The sequence below is a fragment of the Lolium perenne genome, chromosome 2 (genome assembly GCF_019359855.2).
Source record: "Lolium perenne isolate Kyuss_39 chromosome 2, Kyuss_2.0, whole genome shotgun sequence".
Taxonomy (NCBI): domain Eukaryota; kingdom Viridiplantae; phylum Streptophyta; class Magnoliopsida; order Poales; family Poaceae; genus Lolium; species Lolium perenne.
The window spans coordinates 285,180,007-285,193,328 of NC_067245.2; the positions used below are offsets into that span (position 1 = coordinate 285,180,007).

The 13,322-nt window shown below is 43.7% G+C and overlaps 1 protein-coding gene and 1 long non-coding RNA gene across 8 annotated transcripts; one reads left to right on the forward strand and one right to left on the reverse strand.

Moving 5' to 3' along the window:
* Window positions 1-55: 55 nt before the first annotated feature.
* On the reverse strand, window positions 56-3,518 carry LOC127336383 (uncharacterized). 6 transcript variants are annotated; one of them, XR_007873271.2, is made up of 4 exons: window positions 2,813-3,518; window positions 1,338-2,657; window positions 753-905; window positions 56-402 (listed from the first exon to the last, which is right to left on the reverse strand). It is a non-coding gene; the product is annotated as an uncharacterized lncRNA (long non-coding RNA). The 6 variants fall into 6 exon arrangements; XR_011752733.1 differs by having other exon boundaries at window positions 1,338-2,691; XR_011752734.1 differs by having other exon boundaries at window positions 1,338-1,796; window positions 2,514-3,518.
* Window positions 3,519-7,528: 4,010 nt separating this feature from the next.
* On the forward strand, window positions 7,529-12,630 carry LOC127336382 (uncharacterized). 2 transcript variants are annotated; one of them, XM_051363188.2, is made up of 11 exons: window positions 7,529-7,684; window positions 8,001-8,134; window positions 8,836-8,985; window positions 9,077-9,220; window positions 9,828-10,159; window positions 10,282-10,392; window positions 10,487-10,986; window positions 11,206-11,374; window positions 11,680-11,919; window positions 11,999-12,130; window positions 12,266-12,630. In XM_051363188.2, exons 2-11 carry the CDS (start codon window positions 8,005-8,007, stop codon window positions 12,398-12,400), a joined length of 2,043 nt encoding a protein of 680 aa, XP_051219148.1. In that variant the 5' UTR covers window positions 7,529-7,684; window positions 8,001-8,004; the 3' UTR covers window positions 12,401-12,630. The 2 variants fall into 2 exon arrangements, with proteins under 2 accessions (XP_051219148.1, XP_051219149.1); XM_051363189.2 differs by having other exon boundaries at window positions 9,080-9,220.
* The last annotated feature ends 692 nt before the right edge of the window (window positions 12,631-13,322 follow it).

The window sequence follows — 13,322 nt, forward strand, 5'->3', positions numbered from 1 at the left end:
GTTCTTATTGTTAACGCTGAAGGAAAATCCATGTATCAAATGAAGATTAACTGATTGTGCTAATTTATATTTAGTCTCGCTAACATAGTTCATAGGATTATCCTACTTAGAGAGTGCATTTAGAGTGTCGATCCTACTTTGTCCATAAGAGGGCGTACTTCCCATGACTAAATTTTAACAGAGAACATAAAGTAGCAAGTTAGAATGGATGGTCTTCTTGTTGCCTTGTCCTGTGGATGTCCGTGCAAGGCACTTTCTTCTTCGGAGTAGAAAATGGCGAGTTCTTTGGATGCTAATTGCTAAGAACATAATGGTGAGCTCTTGGTTGACACGGGGAGGCCGAGAACTGAAGCGAGCTCTGCTTTGTTTTTGGAAAGAACTGAGATCTGGGAATCGGTTGGCCTGCAAGAAAAACCACAGCACACAAGAGTTGAGAGATCAAACGAAAAAGAAAACAAACAGTAGGTGGCATGTACTGCTCTTATATTTCAAGCGACTGACAATTCAGCACTTCGTTAAATAGAATATCACGAAACTAACACAGCAAGGTGCACATACTATGTCATCGAAACAACAGAGATGTCTTATATTTCAAGCGACTGACAATTCAGCACTTCGTTAAATAGAATATCACGAAACTAACACAGCAAGGTGCACATACTATGTCATCGAAACAACAAAGATGTTTTATGTTCAGACTGAGTGCAGAAACTCAAACAAAATTATGCATTTTGAGACATAGTAAGTTATACCTCATTCTTAGGATTAAGAAGCAATACTCTTTCAGAAGGTATCCTCGCTAGCGCACATGGCCGTGCATCGCCCAGGTGGGGCGCTCAAGAGCCTACCAGTTGCCGGTTCAGCTCTACTATCATACCCCTCTTCCCTCTCCAGTCTATGTATACCTGTAGTTGACCAAAAGCTCAGGTGGCTGACAATCAAGGTGGCATGAGATGAGTACCTGAAGAAGTATTGTCTATAACTCCATATGTTTCGGCACTGAAAACAATGTTATGGAAAAGTAATTGAAACACTGGTCTGAACTACAGTATGGCACACATAAACGTTTTATGAAAATAGGTGTAGGGAATCATTCGATTAACCAATTCAAGTTTCGTTACCGTTGTATGTTCCTACATTTTTGCACAAAGTGGCAGGTAACACTATTTTACAACCCCATCTATTATCAAGTACTCCCTCCGTTCCTTTTTAATTGACTCGGATTTAATACAAACTTGTACTAAATTCGAGTCAATTAAAAAAGAACGGAGGGAGTATTTATTATAATCGAAAGGGAAAACCTACGTGAATGTAAGAACTAACTGGGTCTTGGATACCTTGTTGTAGGCTGTAACCATTGATAGCGTCCCGCGGAGCAGTCAGAACTCAGAAGGTAGCCTCCTGTTCTTGACAGTCATGAATATTGCAGCAGAATCACTGCTGAAATAAACCCCATTAAATATCTATATGCAGAATCATGTAGTATTATCATTTCAATGTTATGACTATCAAAGTGACTGAAGAATAGCAACCTCGAAGTAACTACGAATTCAGCCACCTTCTGAAGTGCAAGCTAGGTTGCTCTTTGTATAGTTGGACTACTACAAAATATGTATACCCAACAGGCTCACTTGCATTTGTATAGACCATTACCTGAACATTCACCACTCTACAGAATCTATACCTTTTCATGGAACAATGGACTTGGAAGGTCGGGAGGATGAAATGCACAGAAACTTCCAATAGCACCTGTTCACATAAGCTCCTTTCCAAGGTTTAAGGCATATGAATCATATCTACATGGAAAACCAAGATTAAATTCGAACCCACACCGTATCAATATGCAAATGACTTGCAACGGACACAACGGTGATTGCCAAATTATTAAAATTACCACCTAAAATGAATATGATACTTCGATAAAAATAATCAATTGTCCTTTCCCAAATTCAACACGAATTCTGCAGGGAACAGCCCTTGATGGCCATACAACCTATTATCACCATAATGAGGAAGAACGATTCGAAGTATAATTTAAGTATAACTATAATTTAAGTATTATAGATTTTCTAAGCAGTGTATATTTGCCAAAGTCAACCGAGTGGAAGCCGAAGGAGGTGTGTCGACAATCTTTTCAAGATGATGCTCCGACATATTTCTACCTAATTTTTTTTTTATTTCAAATTACGGTTGCTAAATATACTATCCTAGTTATGCTCTGTGATATTTCTACCTCAAAGAATATTCAGCATAAAAAGGCTCTTCATTGCTCTGTATAAACAGATACAAATGAAAGCTTCTGCACCAAATTTCATTTACAAACCACTCCAAAAAATTCCTGCATGATGCAACAACCGTACTTGTTATATGTATGGATCAAGAAAGGGAACAACACATAAAATAATCATTCATGTCACTGCAAATGTGGCAATGGAATCAGATGTGTTGGAATTCCTCTAAAACATAATCCAGCGGTTTGGGGGAAATTTTAGACCATAGCATGCACCACATACCTGTGAGAAAACAGCACAATACTGGCCAGCAACCATGTCAGTGAACTACCCATTTTGTCAAACAGATGCAAGGCGTACTCCCTGTCTTCTCCATAGCCAGTCCACAGGCAGCAGCGACGATTCCGAGCCTGCGCATGTCCCCTCCTGTGGGGATGTGAAGCGCTTAAGGTCGCTTCATCTAAGCACAATAGAGGCTGACTGAAGCACCCATCATGTTGGTGCCAGTCTGGCAGACCATGGCGAAGGTGACAAAGCAGAAGATGCCAGGATGGGGTGGCGATTCGTGAGAGGAAAATTACCTGGGGGGTCTCATGTTTCCCACCTGCAAGCACACGTCGTGGTGCACCGCCGAAGTAGCATCCAGCACAAGAGATCGAATTTTCTGCAGCACGACGAGGCGCGAAATACGGTGGACCACCTCGTTGGAGCGTGCTCGGTTTCAACCAGAAAGAGAGAGAGAGAGAGGAACTGGAGGATGGGAAGGAGCTTGCTCATCGATCTTGTCCACCCCGGCTATGGAGGGTGCCCCTCTTATTGGCCGGATAGAAAGGGGATTGAATCAGGTGGGAGAGGGATTCGGGAGATCAGGAGAAAGAGGGAGCCTTCCAAACATTCATGAAGCATCGAGACATGCCGCTGTAGGCTGGTGGCCGGGATCGACTCAGTCGGGCAAAGCCAGCAGTGGAGCGCGACGGCGGCGGTCGGCCATTCCAGCTCGCTTTGTTGCCCAGGAGTGGCACTGCTGCCTAGAGGACCTCAGCCTACCATCCGCGTGCTACCAAGCGTGGCGGCGCCGGCAGGGGCGAGCGCCCGTGACTCGCCAGGTCGCACACCGACGGAACGGAGGCCAGTCGCCGGAGATACGGGGGAGCGACGGGGTGCCGGTGGCGGTCATGAGGTGTGTAGCTTGCTGAATCCGAAGATTATTTGATTGAGCCTGGGTCTTGGCCCTTTCTCTTCCCTCAATCGAACACTTCGATGTGCCTGTGCCACAGCAGGTGAAGAGGAAGAGGCCATATGTGCACGTAAAGAGCAAGACAGAATTAGAAACACCTAGAAAATTCTCTGGGACAGTTGCCTGGCAGTCTAGCATAGCTACAAACTGCCACGTTAGACACTATATGTAACTTAAGATGGGCCAAACGCCGACGATTGAATGTGAACCAATTGTATGAATAAACTGGGAAACCGGGACCGACTAAAATAAATTAAATAGGGAGGCAGTGGTAACCGGATCGGATAACACAAGGTTACCGGGAAGGTGCCGGTTACTACGGGTTTCACACCAGAAGGAAAAGAACGATGAAAACTCAGCCGTGAGGATTGACAGTTTCTAGCATCTATCTACAGTAAAAATTAAGGATGTGTCAAGATTTGATTGGATAAAATGTACCATCAATAGTACCTCAAACGCTGAGATTTCAGCAAAGAGGTTCAACTTTGATATAGGTAATAATGTCCATGGTATTGCAGAGACAGGGGCGATGCACGAAGACGGCCATGGTAGTTTCAATCTAGGCACGAGGACTGCAGGCTCGTCAAGTTTGAGTTGAGTCTCTCTTCTTTTAGGTTACGTGTGATACCCCTTTGCTCGTGAGGGGTTCCACATGCGTTTAGGTTTCCTCTGCCTCCCTTCGGCGGCCGCTTTCGATCAGGCCACCTCTCTGGCCTTTGGGACATGGAGGTGCGGCGGATCGCGACTCTCGTCGACGGGAGGGCTCCGTTTCCAGGTTTTGGGGGCTTGATTCCCCGTCTTTAGGGTTTTTGCTTTTTAGGGGCGGTGTTCAGGTGGTGGTGGCTGCGTCTCGTACAATAATGTTTCCTCAGCTTCAACCCTATCTCGACATCAACGTCGAGAAGCTTGTGGATGTGGTGTGGTCTTCGAGGATTTCGTCTGGCTGTGGGGGCCTTCGAATCGTCAAGGAGCTTCATCGGCAATTCATCCTACTTCTTCGTCTCCGGGATGGATGTGGTCTTTTCGACCCGTTCGGTGACTTCCCGTCCACAACCAACAACGTTAAGCCGACTTAGAGAGAAGCGGCAGCGCGCCGTCGACACGATCTGGAGGTTGAAGACGAAGGGCTTCTGAAAAAATCTCGTTGTAATTTTCGTTTTTCTTAGTCTGGTGTCATATGGAGAAAAAGAGTCGCGTCTCTCTTCCTTTTTACTCTTCAGAACGGGCTCGCATCGGACTATGAAACGGTAAAAAGAAGGCGCGCGCTGGCCGTCGGTCGGCCGATTCGCGGGCGCAAATCGGTCGTACAGTAACCGGTCGATGAGAATCCTACGTCCAGCAAGCACCGCATGCATTTCTAGCTTTTGCAATGGCACATGTGACTGGAGCCCACCACACAGCGTCAGGTCTTGTCATTCTGCGAGTGGTGGCCGTGCACTGCACGATGTGCTCTCTCACATATGGCCATGCACTGCAGTACTGCATGCTGTTGTGCGCATGATGCCATTAATGAACCATGACATGCTACTGGTACATACAGAGTACTAGCTATTTTAAGAGACTTATTCGTTTGTACTGCTGTACTGCATGCTTGTTGTAAAGAGTACTAGCTATTTTAAGAGACTACGGTTTATATGTTAATGCATGTTACAAAAAAAATTAAATCATCGATGCAACACAATATTTTCATTTACAAGAGGGCAAAACTCTTTGTAAAGTTGTTTACAACAAAAATCACCATTGTTTACAATAAAAATAGATAACAACTTTAGCATTTAGAGTTCATGGTCTGAAATTAATGCATAGTATATTCATTTACAATAATAATCTTCACCGATTCAACCAAGATTAACCATCAGTTACAAAAATCACCATTGATTACAATAAAAATAGACAACAATTTTAGCATTTAGAGTTCATGGTCTCAACTACAACAAAAAAAATAACAATTTTTGCACTAAGAGTTCATTGTTTGAAATCATTTTAAACATATTAGTTTACAACAATAATCCTCACCGATTCCAATAAAAATCATGAGTAATTACAACAAAAAATAACAATTTTAGCATTAAGAGTTTATCATCTAAAATCATTTTAAACATATTCGTTCACAACAATAATCTTCACCGATTCCAACAAAAATCACAAATAATTACAACAAATAAAATAGCAATTTTAGCATTAAGAGTTCATCGTGTGGAAATAATTTTACAACATATTCGTTTACAACAATAATCATCACCGATTCTAACAAAAAACGTGAGTAATTAAAACAAAAATAAATAGCAATTTAGCATTGAGAGTTCATTGTGCGAAAGTAATTTACAACATACTCGTTTACAACAATAATCATCACCGATGCCAACAAAAAAACACCAGTAATTACAACAACGAAATAAGGGCATCTCCAACCGAGCGACCCATCCCGCGCCCGCGCGTCCGGATGGGTCGAAACGGACAAAACCGCGTCCCAGCGCGCGGACCCATCCCTAAAACGGATGGTCCAGCGCGTCCGGGACGACCCAAACCCGGCCCAAATCTTGGACGGGTTTGCGTGGCCGGGGACGCGAAAGGCTGGTCGCTCGCGTCCTCCCCTTGTCCGCCCTGGCCCGCCTGTCTGCCACCCAAAACACAAGGCCGTCGCACACATCTCCCCACCGCTCCGCCGCCACCCACGGACCGGCGATTTGGGAGCGCGTCGCCACCGGCCATCGTCGTCGAGACGCCGGCAAGCGGGGCGGAAGCATAGGTCGAGGTCCCGCGCTGCTATCGCCGACTCGTAGCAGAGTCGGAGGACGCCGCCGCCGGCGCTGTTGTCCTCTCACCGTCGCGACACCTCCCGCCGTTCGCAGCTGCGCCGTTTCCGCCGGAGGTGAGCTCTCCTGCACCGTCTTTCCAGACCGCAAGTCGGCTGAGACGGCCATGGCTGCAGGTCCCTAGAGAAGCATTTGGATCGCCTCCGCCTGCGAGGTGTTCGTTCAAATGCTCGAACTAAAATGTGTCCTTTTCAGATCATGGTGGACAGCGACGACGAATACTACTTCAAGAACTTCATCGACACGTCGTCAGAAGAGGAGTCCGACGACGATTTTTTCACGGATGCTGCGCTGCTCATCCACGAGCACACTGTCTCGCAAATCCCCGTGTTCCGGGGGTCCTTGCATTCCAGGACTGGGAAGGCCAAGGAGAGTTGGTTACTCCTCAACGTGCTCCGGCATCATTCCAGGACATTCTTCATGCGCACCATGAAATTCGAGATCTAGCTGTGCACAACCAGCTTCAGGCTGATTTGGTCGAGCACATGTGGCAGCATGTAGGCAACAATGCTGCAAACAACAATGATTAAGCCTAGAGCATTTTGTATCTTTTTTCATTTTATTTGAATAATACTTTATCCTTGATTACATGGACTATGTAATGTGTAATACATTTTGAGCATTTGAACTACTTTATATATTTTTTCTATAATTTATTTTGCGTTTTTCTAGTGAATTTACAAGAAAAATATACCATGGGGCGCCGCGACCCAAATCTGGCGCGTTGGGCGCAGCGCGTGACCCAAACGGACGCGCGGACGCGGGGCTCCGTCCGCGCGTCCGCTCGGGTACGCAAACGGCCTAAAACGGACGGCCCAGCGCGTCCATTTGGGTCGCCCGGTTGGAGATGCCCTAAGCTATATACATGGACGTTTGCCTCACACACGAACCCAATAAGTCAAAAAGTTGCAGCAAAAAGGGGACATCCTGGCACGGTCGTGTTGTCTTTCGGCCACTTGCATGAAAAGAATGAAGATATAGCTGACAGAGCAGACTGCACAGGGTGGACGGGTGACAGCGACGGTACGGGGCAACCTGCGCGAGCGAATCGGAGCAACCGATTATAGGGCGCGATCGGTCGCCCGATTACAAGTGTTTTCCTAAAAAGAATCCCCAAACTTGTCCAGGTCGTTTCTGTATCTTACCCGGTCGGTCGCCACGCGGCCCGAGACCCAGAAGACGGATCCGAGTTGGGCCGGGCTCCCGACCCTAATTTTTTTTAACCCTCGCCGCCCTCCTCTCCTCTCCGTTCAGCAGCTTACTCAACGCGGCGCCTGCTCGACTCTCCGGTCGATCCCCGGAGCCCGCTCGAGAGAAATCCAGACAAGGAAGGGGGAGAGAGACCAGAGAAGCTCGAGAGGCTCCGACTTCGAACACCGCCACGTCTAGCTCACGTCTAGGTACAAATCGTCCGTTCCCCATTGCACCCCTATTTTTTCGGCTGTATTTTCAGTGTATTTAGGGTTTGCCTGGCTGGGCATGTGATTCCTGGAGCTAAGCTTGCGCCTAATCTGTCCGTGCTTCCCCGGTCGTTTTGGTGCGCCGCGGGCAGCTCGCGTGTACTGGGCTGTCCTACTGACTGGCTAGCGCTAATTTTAGCGAGATGTGATTTAGGGTTTCCTGAATTGAGTGTCAATGTCTGAGGTTCAGCTTTGCTTAATTGCTGCTTTTTCTAGTCGTGTACCATACGCTGACATTATCTTTCGTGCTTGCCAGCGCAATGCCTCGCAAGGTTGTCTCTGGTCCCGACTACGACGACGACGAGTACGACTATGAGGATTACGAGGATGACTATGATGATTACGAAGAGGTTGAGCAAGTCGATGTTAAGCCCCTGGTGAAGGAGAAAGGTACATCTAAGTGGGGAGCGTTTTTACTTTCTTGTTAGTTGCCATTATCAAATCTGGTCAAGTAGGTAGTTGCAGCATTCTAGGTTGTTTGGCGAACTTCGCATTTTACCGTTGCACCTTTGTAATGTTCATCTTACACAGTGGTTTCCATTATGTTGCTATTAGACATAATAATACAAGTACTACATGCTCTATATAAAGCTTCCCAACTCTGTTTTTTCCTGTGCAAACAAATTGCGATGGCCAAAAATTATCGTTGACGGTTCCCTGCTCTCGCATTAATTTCGATTGCCTATTTAGCGCATATATATTGCTGAAAATTTCAACTTATTGGGCGTGTTGATTGCATGTACATGTGTCAGTTTGCACCGTGGATGCGTATGTGACTTAATGTCTTGTTACCTCTGAGGCGTCCATCTTCTTCTGGAATGCTATAGATTCGTAATCACATTTTGTGTATATGCTTTTTTACTGAAAGTCAAATTTCGCCCATAATATTCTACGAAATTAAAATGGCTCAAATTATTTAAAATTCTTAACTTAGAATTGTTTTCGTATTGTTTACTGGTTAAATGTTGCCGCATATATGCATCCTAAAGTACCAAGGTGGGTGCTCTTATTGGAATATCTGTTGATTTGCTTAACTGCCTCCTGTACTTTGTGTCCTCGTTCTCATATTGTGTCACCATTCTCTTGTATAGAGTCACTGAAGAAGTCCTCAAACGCAGTGCCTGTGCTTTGGAAGTGCTCCATGTGCACATTTGATAATCATGAAACTATGATGTACTGTGAGATGTGTGGGGTTTTCCGGGAATCTTTTGTCAAATCTGCCAAGGATGCTCCGATAAAAGGTATTTGAGTCTCACACATGTTTGAACAACTCTGATTATTGGCTTACATATAAGGTTGTAATCTAATCTTATATGCTATTGCTGCAACTAGTAGAATCCGTCAATGGAATATCAAACAATTATGGGACATCTGCATTGTCGAACTCTGATTCTACTAAGACGCCAGTGAAGACGCTTACTACAAAGTTTGACGGTGATTCCGAGGGAAAGTATGCTAGCACATCACGTGATAAAGGTATTTTTGGTGAACGTTGGAATTGGTTTCATGATTTTATATTTAATGTCCAACTAAGAGCAGCTTTGGTACCTTTAAGCTTATGCTTCATTATGACCCCAGTAAATATGGAAGAGGAAAGAAATGCAAACTAGTGATTCAACATTTCATGATATAACCAATCATATCTGCTTTGTGCTATCTGTTGGGAACATGGTTTTGATCTTTTTTCTTCTGTATGCAATTTGTAAACATTTTACTTTCTTTGCAATTCAGTATGAGTATAGTTCATTCCAATAGTTTCTTTGGTAATTTATTTAGCACATTGGAACAACTATAAATAAAGTTTGGATGTGAAACATTGTCGACACATGCATGTTAGAAGCGGTTCAATGGTTGGATGCCTTACCGTTAGTCGTCGGTAATATTGTTGACATGCCTTCTGAATCAAGTTAGTTCTAGTGTTAAGGGAAAATTGCATACTATTACATTGCCTTCTGAATCAAGTAGTGTGTGTGCATACTATTACAGTTTCCTATATGTTGGTTAGTTATGTTACCGAATGAAAACAAAAGTTCATAGCTTTATTTTGAATTCCTCAATTTTAATTATTTGTGTATTTCAACAGTCAATTCCGCACCATTGGCATCTGTTGGTAGCTCATCAGGCACTGGAAAAAAGAAGCAACCTATTAAACTTCCTGAAGATGTGCCTGTCGAGAGGACAACTCGACTGATTCCTGATCATTTTCAGTTAAAGGAGGACCAGAGTAGTAGGGCTAGCAGTTCTGCGCAGAATAAGGATTATATGCAGACACTTTCTTCTGACATAGGCCAGCTAACTACAGAAAGGAATAATGTAAATGTTGCGCAACCTTATTTGCCTGAAGAGTATAAGCCGGAGGAGTGGATGCTAGCTGATCAGGAGTCCGGGGCGCTAAGCCAACTAAATCTTGCAATAGTCGGTTACTACTCATCTCTTCCTCTGACTTGTAAATATGGCATCTAATCTTTTCACATTTGTTCTTCTAAAAGTGCTTTTGATTTGTCTAAAGATGTATTTGTCTCTAATCAATTTTGTAGGTGGGTCATGTTGATTCTGGTAAGTCAACACTCTCTGGGAGATTACTACACCTACTAGGAAAGATATCGAAAAGAGATATGCACAAAAATGAGAAGGAGGCTAAGGAAAAAGTAAGTTGCTATGGCTTCGTGTCAGCTTCTCTACTCTTCATTTTGATGCCCCACTCATATCTAACTGTTTGTGTGCTGTCGTTCGTTTATCCAGGGAAAGGGTTCATTTGCTTATGCATGGGCCATGGATGAGAGCAGTGAAGAAAGAGAAAGAGGTGTCACAATGACAGTGGCTGTTGCTTATTTGGAAACCAAGAAATACCGTGTAGTTTTGCTTGACTCTCCTGGCCACAAAGATTTTGTGCCAAATATGATATCTGGTGCAACACAAGCTGATGCAGCTATTCTTGTGGTTGATGCTTCAACTGGTTCTTTTGAAGCTGGCATGGATGGTGAAGGAGGAAAAAATGTTGGGCAGACAAAGGAGCATGCTCAGCTTATTAGAAGCTTTGGTGTTGAACAGCTTATTGTTGCTGTCAACAAGATGGATGTTATCGGGTACTCAAAAGAAAGGTTGGAGTTCATCAAGGTACAACTTGGTAGCTTTCTGCGGGCATGCAACTTCAGAGATTCAGCTATTACCTGGATTCCTCTTAGTGCTGTAGAAAATCAGAATTTGGCTAAACCTCCTTCAGATGCTCGTTTTACCTCCTGGTAAGCTTTATTTCTGGTGGATTTTGTTTCTCTTCAACTACCGCATTATAATGTGAGTTTCTCCAGTGCTGTAGATGTTGTAGCCTCTAGTTAACTGTTTGGTTTCAGGTGCCAAATGTGAGAATGTTGATATGTCAACTTGTATAATCTTAGTAAATTTTTGCCATTTATCTCCACAATTTGCATCTTGATTGTATGTATATATGTATATCTTTTCAGGTATCAAGGGTTGTGTCTCCTGGATGCTATAGATTCCCTGCAGCTTCCTTCTCGCGATGTTTCAAAGGCCCTCATTCTTCCTATATGTGATGTTATCAAGTCTCAGTCGACAGGACAGCTGGCAGCTTTTGGAAAATTGGAAACTGGAGCTATTCGAAATGGTTCAAAGGTAGATTCCTCACAAAAATTTTCTCTTCAGAAGCTACCATTGTTTCTGTATTGCACTGGGCAGGTTCTAACAGCCAGGATATATTAATTCTATATTTTATGTAGAGCATGATCTTGCTTGTGACATTTCAATTTTTCAGCCATTGTATGATGTGAGAATTTTTCATGGCAAATTTATCATTTCTATGCTTCTTGCTTGATAGCTCAATTGAATGGTTATGTGCTACAAGGATACTGGCAATATTTTGGAGACAAGCTTTTGACATTTATTTTTGTCCTGACTGCTTGGATTTTCCCCTTGTGCAGGTCTTAGTTTTACCTTGTGGGGAAGTGGCGACAGTGAAAACCATTGAACGGGACTCTAGGTCATGCAGCATAGCAAGGGCTGGTGACAATGTAGCGATTTGTCTACAGGGTGTTGATGGGAATCGAATAATACCTGGTGGGATTCTTTGCCACCCTGGTTTCCCGGTACCTGTAGCTAACTACTTGGAGCTAAAGATTCGTGTATTGGACATCACCCTTCCTATTCTTCTTGGTCATCAGGTAAAGATATTTCATATAACCAATACCCTGTTTGATTGTATTCTTTGCCGGTGTAATCACAGCAATGTTATTGACCTAGGTGGAGTTTCACATACATCATGTGAAGGAAGCTGCAAGAATAACAAAAATCTTGGCATTGCTTGACAAGACAGGGAAGCCAAGTAAAGCACCACCACGGTTTCTTAAATCAAAGCAGAGTGCTGTTGTGCAGGTAATCATCGAGCTCTGGTTCTTGTGAACAGCTAGCTTTTATTAAGTTATATACCTTGAGATCGCATCATTGTGGCTGCAACTGTATATTATAGTGCATCACTGGCATTCTTGTAATCTTCTTGCTATTTTTCAGGTTACACTAGATGGAGCGATCTGTGTTGAGGAATTCTCCAAATGCCGAGCTCTTGGAAGGGCATTCTTAAGGGCGTCTGGAAGCACGATTGCTGTTGGTATAGTAACTAAGATAATGGGGCAGGATCAGTACTAGAAGAGATCTCTTTCGTCCAAAACCTGGACCAAGCAGCTGCCTACTGTAATTCTGGCTGATCAAAAAGCCTGGCGCTGTCAAGTTTTGTTTTCTGTTTGCTCGTCGCCATTGCGGTTGTGAATTAGTGCTGAGTTATGCCTTGTACAATAGTCGTCCCTGTGAATGACTTGCCTTGAATGCTGAGTTCATTTTAATTAAAGCTGGTGAATGCAAGAACTTATGTTCTGGCAGATAGCAGTCTGTTGATCGTGAACAGTGTGACATTAATTTAGATGAATACTGCAACACTTAGCTGTAATGTTTACACAAAAACAAAGAGGATCAACCAAATTATGGAATAAATATACTGATAACTGGGACTTGGCGGTTCAGCAGTAGTCGTTTTGAACAGGGAATTTGCAATTTTGTAGGGGCAGACATGCAGTGATTAAAAAGTTTGAAGCATCGGCAAATGCTACTCCAACAAATACAAACAAAGTTTGAACAAAACAACGCAAATGGTGGACTGCGTGAGTGAACTGCTGCGCGGTAGTTAGGAAACAAAGGTGATAGTGATCATGCAGACCTACATGTTCAATTGGAGAAAGAATTGCAAATGGCATCCTTGCCCCATGTGAGTTTTGGTGCTAATGAAAAATTACTATGGGATGGGTATGTGAATGTGATAACCTCGGTGAGCATGCATCACAAGTCGATGGGTAGAGTTGAGGTTGGGGAGAACAGGCAGATGGGGAGGAAAAGGTAGGATTCAGATTTCAACTCATTCGCTAGTTTGTACAAAAGTACACAAATAACGTGTTTTAGGCATGTATAACATAGAGAAGTGAGAAGTGCTTATTTTTCTAAGCATTGATGCTTATTTATATAGACAGATGCCTAACTTTTTGTTTTTTGAGGGGAAAAGCGTGGCTATTTATTCAAA